Below are 10,831 nucleotides of genomic sequence, written 5' to 3'. Positions count from 1 at the left end.
TTGCGCATGGTGATCTTAGGCTTGTGTGTGGCTGCTTGGCCATGGAAACCCATTTTATGAAGCTCTCAACAAACAGTTGCTGAAGTTGCTTCCAGAGGCAGTTTGTAACTCGGTAGTGAGTGTTGCAACCGAGGACACTCGGCGGTCCCAACCTGTGAGCTTCTGCGGCCTACCACTTCACAGCTGAACCGTTGTTTTCCTAAACATTTCCACTTCACAATAACAGAACTTACAGTTGACAAGGGCAGCTCTAGCAGGGCAAAACGGGTGTGGTTAAATAAAAAAATAAAAAAATGAATTTAACCTATTTAACTTGGCAAGTCAGTTATGAACAAATTCTTATTTAAAATCATGGCCAACCTGGCAACAAACCTTCATTTGAAGGGGTGTCCACATACTTTTGTACATATAGTGTATACACATCAACCCCCCTCCCCTCTTCAAACCCAGCAGCATTGCAGTTCTTGACCCAAACCGGTGCACCTGGCACCTACTACCATACTCCGTTCAAAGTCACTTAAATATTTTGTCTTGCCCCGTTCAGATACCTGATACCTGCTATGCTGATGAGGTAAAATTATGCTGATGAGGTAACATTATGCTGATGAGGTAACATTATGCTGATGAGGTAACATTTATGCTGATGAGGTAACATTATGCTGATGAGGTAACATTATGCTGATGAGGTAACATTATAGACACTACCATAGATACCTGCTATGCTGATGAGGTAACATTATGCTGATGAAGTAACATTATGCTGATGAGGTAACATTATAGACACTACCATAGATACCTGCTATGCTGATGAGGTAACATTATGCTGATGAAGTAACATTATGCTGATGAGGTAACATTATAGACACTACCATAGATACCTGCTATGCTGATGAGGTAACATTATGCTGATGAGGTAACATTATGCTGATGAGGTAACATTATGCTGATGAGGTAACATTTATACTGATGAGATAACATTATGCTGATGAGATAACATTATGCTGATGAGATAACATTATGCTGATGAGATAACATTATGCTGATGAGGTAACATTATGCTGATGAGGTAACATTATGCTGATGAGATAACATTTATGCTGATGAGATAACATTATGAGTGAGATAGGAAGCGATGCGAATTATATGCGTTTACTAGATTAATGACAAGTGACAATTCATTCAGACCAGCTTTTACTGATTGAACTTTCTTAATCTACGTTATGTTGTTACCTATGAGACTAATTGGTTTTTGACAATGTAGCTAAAGACATGAGTGAAAGCCGAGCCATATACAGTAGAAACCTATTGTATTAGACAAACAAAAAATATATACAGTTAATGTAAGCTAAACATGGGTAATAATGAGCCCATGTTCATCTGAATCGATTTTACATTCAACTGTGTCGTGCTGGAATACTGGACTCTAATCTGTGTGAAAAAGAAACTCCAGTTCGTGGAATTGATTTCTGAATCCTGCTAGGATGCTGTGGTAGTGTAGTGGATGTGAAACCAGCCCATGTTGGCTGGGGTGGCAGGTAGCCTAGTGGTTAGAGTGTTGGGCCAGTAACTGAAAGGTTGATAAGATCGAATCCCCAAGCTGACAAGGTAAAAAATCTGTCGTTCTACCCCTGAGCAAGCCAATTAACCCACTGTTCTCCGGTAGACTGTCATTGTAAATAACAATTTGTTCTTTAACTGACTTGGCTAGTTAAATAAAAACCATGGTGTGATTCAAATGCCCTGAGATCTAAAACTAACTGAATGAAAGACTTGGTCTCTTTGAATGCTGTTGTGCAATTCAAGCTCCATTTATGGCAGAATGGAATGCACGCTATAGGAGTAAACTCCCTCTCTCTGTGCGTCTGTCTGCCAGTAAACTCCCTCTCTCTGTGCGTCTGTCTGCCAGTAAACTCCCTCTCTCTGTGCGTCTGTCTGCCAGTAAACTCCCTCTCTCTGTGCGTCTGTCTGCCAGTAAACTCCCTCTCTCTGTGCGTCTGTCTGCCAGTAAACTCCCTCTCTCTGTGCGTCTGTCTGCCAGTAAACTCCCTCTCTCTGTGCGTCTGTCTGCCAGTAAACTCCCTCTCTCTGTGCGTCTGTCTGCCAGTAAACTCCCTCTCTCTGTGCGTCTGTCTGCCAGTAAACTCCCTCTCTCTGTGCGTCTGTCTGCCAGTAAACTCCCTCTCTCTGTGCGTCTGTCTGCCAGTAAACTCCCTCTCTCTGTGCGTCTGTCTGCCAGTAAACTCCCTCTCTCTGTGCGTCTGTCTGCCAGTAAACTCCCTCTCTCTGTGCGTCTGTCTGCCAGTAAACTCCCTCTCTCTGTGCGTCTGTCTGCCAGTAAACTCCCTCTCTCTGTGCGTCTGTCTGCCAGTAAACTCCCTCTCTCTGTGCGTCTGTCTGCCAGTAAACTCCCTCTCTCTGTGCGTCTGTCTGCCGGTAAACTCCCTCTCTCTGTGCGTCTGTCTGCCAGTAAACTCCCTCTCTCTGTGCGTCTGTCTGCCAGTAAACTCCCTCTCTCTGTGCGTCTGTCTGCCAGTAAACTCCCGCTTTCTGTGTGTCTGTCTGCCAGTAAACTCCCTCTCTCTGTGCGTCTGTCTGCCAGTAAACTCCCTCTCTCTGTGCGTCTGTCTGCCAGTAAACTCCCTCTCTGTGTGCGTCTGTCTGCCAGTAAACTCCCGCTTTCTGTGTGTCTGTCTGCCAGTAAACTCCCTCTCTCTGTGCGTCTGTCTGCCAGTAAACTCCCTCTCTCTGTGCGTCTGTCTGCCAGTAAACTCCCTCTCTCTGTGTGTCTGTCTGCCAGTAAACTCCCTCTCTCTGTGTGTCTGTCTGCCAGTAAACTCCCTCTCTCTGTGTGTCTGTCTGCCAGTTACAGGACACATAAGAACTTCCTTGTTGCCTACCTGGCCTCCAGCAGTGAGAAGCAACAGCTCCAGAAGACCACACCCTGTGACATCACAGTGTGACCATCAGCAGGTAAGACACACACACCTGTTAAGACTGTAACAAACCGCACTAAGGCACACGCGTGTGTGTGTTTGCGTAGGCGGGTGGGAGTGTGAATTGCGTCACATGAGGAGGTGTAAGAATGCAGTATTAGACTGGATTACTGGTGATGTCTCATAACCACACACACACACACACACACACACACACACACACACACACACACACACACACACACACACACACACACACACACACACACACACACACACACACACACACACACACACACACACACACACACACACACACACACACACACACACACACACACACACACACACGCAAACACACACACACACACACATGCTCTCTCGCTCTCGCACACATGAATGTCTAAGTCACTGTGACCTCACACACATAAATCCCTTCAGTTAATCAAACTGGACTTTCAGCATTCTCCTCTTACATGTCTGTGAAAACATGAATTAAAGGCTCCGTCTTGCTTCAGACTGGTCTCTGGTACCTGGTCTCTGGTACCTGGTCTCTGGTACCTGGTCTCTGGTACCTGGTCTCTGGACCATGATGTCCCAAAGCCTTCACATTCTTTACCCAGATTTTCCTGTCAGACTTGGATTGAAACTGACGACCCTCAAGTTACTGGTCCATCTCTCTAACCTCCTGGCTAACAGACCGGTCTAACCTCCTGGCTAACAGACCGGTCTAACCTCCTGGCTAACAGACCGGTCTAACCTCCTGGCTAACAGACCTCTCTAACCTCCTGGCTAACAGACCGGTCTAACCTCCTGGCTAACAGACCGGTCTAACCTCCTGGCTAACAGACCGGTCTAACCTCCTGGCTAACAGACCTCTCTAACCTCCTGGCTAACACACCTCTCTAACTTCCTGGCTAACAGACCGGTCTAACCTCCTGGCTAACAGACCGGTCTAACCTCCTGGCTAACAGACCGGTCTAACCTCCTGGCTAACAGCCCTCTCTAACCTCCTGGCTAACACACCTCTCTAACCTCCTGGCTAACAGACCGGTCTAACCTCCTGGCTAACAGACCGGTCTAACCTCCTGGCTAACAGACCGGTCTAACCTCCTGGCTAACATACCTGTCTAACCTCCTGGCTAACAGACCGGTCTAACCTCCTGGCTAACAGACCGGTCTAACCTCCTGGCTAACATACCTGTCTATCCTCCTGGCTAACAGACCGGTCTAACCTCCTGGCTAACAGACCTCTCTAACCTCCTGGCTAACATACCTGTCTATCCTCCTGGCTAACAGACCGGTCTAACCTCCTGGCTAACAGACCGGTCTAACCTCCTGGCTAACAGACCGGTCTAACCTCCTGGCTAACAGACCTGTCTAACCTCCTGGCTAACAGACCGGTCTAACCTCCTGGCTAACATACCTGTCTAACCTCCTGGCTAACAGACCTGTATATCCTCCTGGCTAACCTCCTGGCTAACATACCTGTCTAATATCCTGACTAACATACCTGTCTAACCTCCTGGCTAACATACCTGTCTAACCTCCTGGCTAACCTCCTGGCTAACATACCTGTCTATCCTCCTGGCTAACATACCTGTCTCATCTCCTGGCTAACACACCTCTCTAACCTCCTGGCTAACATACCTGTCTAATCTCCTGACTAACATACCTGTCTAACCTCCTGGTTACCATACCTGTCTAACCTCCTGTCTATCCTCCTGGCTAACCTCCTGGCTAACATACCTGACTATCCTCCTGGCTAACATACCTGTCTAACCTCCTGGCTAACCTCCTGGCTAACATACCTGTCTAACCTCCTGTCTAATCTCCTGGCTAACATACCTGTCTATCCTCCTGGCTAACCTCCTGGCTAACATACCTGTCTAACCTCCTGGCTAACATACCTGTCTAATCTCCTGGCTAACATACCTGTCTATCCTCCTGGCTAACATACCTGTCTATCCTCCTGGCTAACATACCTGTCTATCCTCCTGGCTAACCTCCTGTATATCCTCCTGGCTAACATACCTGTCTATCCTCCTGGCTAACCTCCTGGCTAACATACCTGTCTAACCTCCTGGAAGTCTTTATTACTGGCAATTGGTCAATTCAACAGCTAAATACTGACAATTTGCTCTCTTCTCTTACTCTAGAGAACTTAAAGGTCTGGAACCATAATTTAGAACCAGAGGAGAACCGGTGCTGACTCCTGCCCAGCGGAGTGATCTACTGAACGGACACTACAACTCCAGACAGTAGATCGTTCTGTAGAAGAACCAGCGTAGAACCGTCTTGAAGAACCATATAGAACTGCCTTTTTGTTTATTTATTTGATTTGACTTATTTATTGAGGACAGAGCTTTCTTTTGACTGGTGTTGTGTTAGATGTGATTGGACCGTGATGTTGAGCATACCGTCCAATCATTTCACTACTAAGTTATTGCTTATTTATTGCCATGCGTCTCCGAGGGAACAACAGAGAGATACGGCTACTGATAATCCTGGACATAGATGGAATCTATCGGTTCACTAATAAAGTCCTTCAGTGTTAAAAGACATGTCTTTGTGTGTGTTTGTGTGTGCCAACATGCGTGGGTGTATGTGGGTAAGTCCTGTACCCAGTGAAGTGGCAGAGGGAGAGAGAGAATAACTCCGACAAAGAACCACAGCACATAGTTCTAATATTCAATTCAATTAAATTCAATTCAATTCAATTCAAGGGCTTTATTGACATGGGAAACATGTGTTAACATTGCCAAAGCAAGTGAGGTAGACAACATACAAAGTGAATATATAAAGTGAAAAACAACAAAAAATGAACAGTAAACATTACACATACAGAAGTTTAAAAACAGTAAAGACATTACAAATGTCATATTATATATATATATATATACAATGTACAAATAGTTAAATGACACAAGATAAAATGAATAAGCATAAATATGGGTTGTATTTACAATGGTGTTTGTTCTTCACTGGTTGCCCTTTTCTCGTGGCAACAGGTCACAAATCTTGCTGCTGTGATGGCACACTGTGGAATTTCACCCAAAAGATATGGGAGTTTTTCAAAATTGGATTTGTTTTCGAATTCTTTGTGGATCTGTGTAATCTGGGGGAAATATGTCTCTCTAATATGGTCATACATTGGGCAGGAGGTTAGGAAGTGCAGCTCAGTTTCCACCTCATTTAATGTAATTTAACATAATGTCACAAAGGGATGAAAGGCATTATTTATGACATCACCGAAGTAGGATTTTAAAATGGAATGGAACACTCCGAAGCATCCGATGGGTTCCGCAAACCGTAGCATCATAGTTCTCGTATATTCTCCTGGGAGTGAATCTGGAACAAAGTGACATGAGTTGAATGAAAGGATTGGAACCATCATAAAGATACAAAGAAAATTGAAGCAATCTTGCGTAGGTCACTTTCCGTGCTCTTTTATGGCATATGAATCATTATCCTTTATCTCATTCTGAAGCCAACCAAAACTATGGAAGTTGAAATGATAGAGAAGAAGCATCATAATCGTCAAGATAGTTTGATCTTTATGGTTCATGAACTCAGTTCATGTGTGATGCCATCATCCACGAGGAGGTCAAATACTAAGTTCATACATAAAGATAGAAAATAAAAACATAAGTTGATTTGGGATCAATCTCCTTGTCCCTCCCTCCCTCCCTCCCTCCCTCCCTCCCTCCCTCCCTCCCTCCCTCCCTCCCTCCCTCCCCCTCCCTCCCTCCCTCCCTCCCTCCCTCCTCCCCCTCCCTCCCTCCCTCCCTCTCTCTCTCCCTCTCCCTCCCTCCCTCCCTCCCTCCCTCCCTCCCTCCCTCCCTCCCTCTCTCTCTCTCTCTCTCTCTCTCTCCTCCCTCCCTCCCTCCTCTCCCTCTCTCTCTCTCTCTCTCTCTCTCTCTCTCTCTCTCTCCCCTCCCTCCCTCCCTCCCTCCCTCCCTCCCTCCCCCTCCCTCCCTCCCTCCCTCCCTCCCTCCCTCCCCCTCCCTCCCTCCCCCTCCCTCCCTCCCTCCCTCCCTCCCTCCCTCCCTCCCTCCCTCTGTTTTCCTGTTCACATGCAGACCTCTCTGTTACCATGGTGCAGAGCTGTTTTAAATGGCAAAATGACGCCCATTGCGGATCGCATGAATGAGCAGAAATAGCTATGTGTGTTTGAGTTAGGAGAGAGGGAGTGACTGGGCTATTCTGAGCTCCAACAATAAGCAGGTCAGACGTGCTTGGGAGACACGTACGCGCTGCGGTATGTAAACAGAGAGGTGCCTCTAATTACAAGGCTAACATCAACAGAACAAAAAAGAACAGACTAACCCTGAAATGTAGTTTAGACTTATCATGCCCAGCCACTTCACTCAGAACAAAGACTAGCTATTAGTTGAAGTCGACGTACACAGTTATGAATGTTCACCGTCGTCTCATGAAGGAGTTATGAAGTGGTAAAGAATTTGTTACTAAGTCAAGTGATTCCCAAACTTGGGCGTCGGGACCCCATGAGCGGTCACCTGAAATTAAAAATGTGGTCCCCTGAGAAAAATCTATAATCTTATCAAACAAATGAAGAACATATTTTCTCTCCTCAGATGAGTATAGCATACAACCTTTAAGCGTCAACTAACACTATTAGAATGTTCTTTCTTGTCATTATTATCTGTTGCGACAGCCACCAGGAGTAAATATATTGAGTGAATACTGTATGTTGAGTGAATACTGTATGTTGAGTAAATATATTGAGTGAATACTGTATGTTGAGTGAATACTGTATGTTGAGTGAATACAGTATGTTGAGTGAATACTGTATGTTGAGTGAATACTGTATGTTGAGTAAATATATTGAGTGAATACTGTATGTTGAGTGAATACTGTATGTTGAGTGAATACTGTATATTGAGTGAATACTGTATGTTGAGTGAATACTGTATGTTGAGTGAATACTGTATATTGAGTGAATACTGTATATTGAGTGAATACTGTATATTGAGTGAATACTGTATGTTGAGTAAATATATTGAGTGAATACTGTATGTTGAGTGAATATATTGAGTGAATACTGTATGTTGAGTGAATACTGTATATTGAGTGAATACTGTATATTGAGTGAATACTGTATATTGAGTGAATACTGTATATTGAGTGAATACTGTATGTTGAGTGAATACTGTATATTGAGTGAATACTGTATATTGAGTGAATATATTGAGTGAATACTGTATATTGAGTGAATACTGTATATTGAGTGAATACTGTATGTTGAGTAAATATATTGAGTGAATACTGTATGTTGAGTGAATATATTGAGTGAATACTGTATGTGAGTAAATATATTGAGTGAATACTGTATATTGAGTGAATATATTGAGTGAATACTGTATGTGAGTAAATACTGTATGTTGAGTGAATACTGTATGTTGAGTGAATATATTGAGTGAATACTGTATGTGAGTGAATACTGTATGTTGAGTGAATACTGTATGTTGAGTGAATATGTTGAGTGAATACAGTATGTTGTGTGAATATGTTGAGTGAATATGTTGAGTGAATACAGTATGTTGTGTGAATATGTTGAGTGAATATGTTGAGTGAGTACTGTATGTTGAGTGAATATATTGAGTGAATACTGTATGTTGAGTGAATATATTGAGTGAATACAGTATGTTGAGTGAATACTGTATGTTGAGTGAATACTGTATGTTGATTGAATATATTGAGTGAATACAGTATGTTGTGTGAATATATTGAGTGAATACTGTATGTTGAGTGAATACTGTATGTTGAGTGAATACTGTATGTTGATTGAATATATTGAGTGAATACTGTATGTTGAGTGAATATGTTGAGTGAATATGAACACACATGGTGTCCCCTGCATTTCCTAGTGTCTATTTGAGGTTGTGTGCACTGCAGAAAAGGTTTGGGAACCGCTGTATGAAGCCTTATAAGGTTCATTAAACGCTGTGTCATCTCATGACCATATTTGGACTGCTGTTTTATTGTGCTGTCTTTTACTGACCCATGTCACACAGTGTGCAAAATGGGTGTGCGTGCGTGTGCATGCGTGTGTGTGTGTGCATATGTGTGATCTACCAAGATAAGACTGGGCAGACTAACTGGGGGAAAGGTGAGTGCAGGTGAGTGTGGCTACAAGGATTTATTCACATGATGCAGCCTGTCAGCCAGTCAGTTGGCCCGTCAGCCAGTCAGTTGGCCATTCAGTCAGCCAGTCTGTCAGTCATCCAGTCTGTCAGGCAGTCAGCCAGTCTGTCAGTCAGTTAGACAATATGTCATCCAGCCAGTCAGCCAGTCTGTCAGTCAGCCAGTTTGCCAGTCAGCCAGTTTGCCAGTCAGCCAGTCTGTCAGCCAGTCTGTCAGTCATCCTGTCTGTCTGTCAGGCAGTCAGCCAGTCAGCCAGGCAGCCATTCAGTCAGTCAGTCTGCCAGTTGGCCATTCAGTCAGCCAGTCTGTCAGTCATCCAGTCTGTCAGGCAGTCAGCCATTCAGTTAGCCAATATGTCAGTCAGCCAGTCAGCCAGTTTGCCAGTCAGCCAGTCAGCCAGTCTGTCAGGCAGTCAGCCAGTCTGTCAGGTACTGTAAACATGGGACCACACACACATGTGCTTTTCCGTGTGCATGGTGCTACTTCTAGCCTGCTAGCCAAGATGTTAGCCAGTCATGCTAGCTGGTAATGTTGTATACCATGTGCCTCGTTTAGGATGGCCTATATACACTGAACAACAATATAAACACAGCTCAGTTGTAGCTCAGTTGGTAGTGTATGGCGCTTGTAACGCCAGGGTAGTGGGTTCGATCCCCGGGACCACCCATACGTAGAATGTATGCACACATGACTGTAAGTCGCTTTGGATAAAAGCGTCTGCTAAAAGGCATATTTTTTTTTTTAATGTAAAGTGTTGGTCTCATGTTTCATGAGCTGAAATAGAAAATCCACAAAATGTTCCATACGCACGAAAAAAGTATTTCTCTCAAATTTTGTGCACAAATTTGTTTACATCCCTGTTAGTGAGTATTTCTCCTTTGCTGAGATAATATCAAGAAGCTGATTAAACAGCATGATCAATACACAGGGGACAACACAATGCCACAGATGCCTCAAGCTTTGAGGGAGTGTGCAACTGTCACGCTGATGACAGTAGGAATGTCCATCAGAGCTGTTGCCAGAGAATGTAATGTTTATTTCTCTACCATAAGCCGCCTCCAACTTGGTTTTGGAGAATTTTGGCAGTACGTCCAACCAGCCTCACAACCGCAGACCACATGTAAAGGCGTTGTGTGGGCAAGCGGTTTGCTGATGTCAAAGATGTGAATAGAATTCTCAAATGGTGGCAGTGGGGTTATTGTATGGGCAGGCATAAACTACAGACAATGAACACAGTTTCATTTTTTCGATAGCAATTTGAATGCGCAGCGACATCGTGACACGTTCTTGAGGCCCATTGTTGTGCCATTCATCCACTGCCATCACTTGATGCATAGCCCCGTGTCGCAAGGATCTGTACACAAATCCTGAAAGCTGAAAATGTCCCAATTCGTCCATGGACTGCATATCATTGAGCATGTTTGGGATGCTCTGGATCGATGTGCAATACAGCTGGTTTCATATCCAGCAACTTCGCACAGCCATTGAAGATGAGTGGGACAACCTTCCACAGGCCACAATCAACAGCATTGATCAACTCTATGTGAAAGAGAACTGTCACGCAGCATGAGGCAAATGGTGGTCACACCAGATACTCTGTGACCAACAGATGCATATCTGTATTCTCAGTCATGTGAAATCCATAGATTAGGGCCTAATGAATTTATTTCAATTGATTGATTTCCTTTATAACTCAGTAAAATCGTATAAATTGTTGTATGTTGCGTTTC

The 10,831-nt window shown here is 44.1% G+C and overlaps 1 protein-coding gene across 2 annotated transcripts in view; it reads left to right on the top strand.

Annotated features, from left to right (window-relative positions):
* LOC124036659 (proheparin-binding EGF-like growth factor) overlaps positions 1-5,497 on the top strand; it is an 18,357-nt gene extending 12,860 nt beyond the window's left edge. For both annotated transcript variants that reach the window (XM_046351483.1, XM_046351482.1), the window contains exons 5-6: positions 2,864-2,970; positions 5,093-5,497. In XM_046351483.1, the coding sequence (XP_046207439.1) occupies positions 2,864-2,960 (97 nt within the window). In that variant the 3' untranslated portion in view covers positions 2,961-2,970; positions 5,093-5,497. The remainder of the gene's footprint in view (positions 1-2,863; positions 2,971-5,092) is intronic.
* The last annotated feature ends 5,334 nt before the right edge of the window (positions 5,498-10,831 follow it).

The sequence above is a fragment of the Oncorhynchus gorbuscha genome, linkage group LG05 (genome assembly GCF_021184085.1).
Source record: "Oncorhynchus gorbuscha isolate QuinsamMale2020 ecotype Even-year linkage group LG05, OgorEven_v1.0, whole genome shotgun sequence".
NCBI lineage: Eukaryota > Metazoa > Chordata > Actinopteri > Salmoniformes > Salmonidae > Oncorhynchus > Oncorhynchus gorbuscha.
This window is presented reverse-complemented; position numbering and strand designations above follow the sequence as displayed.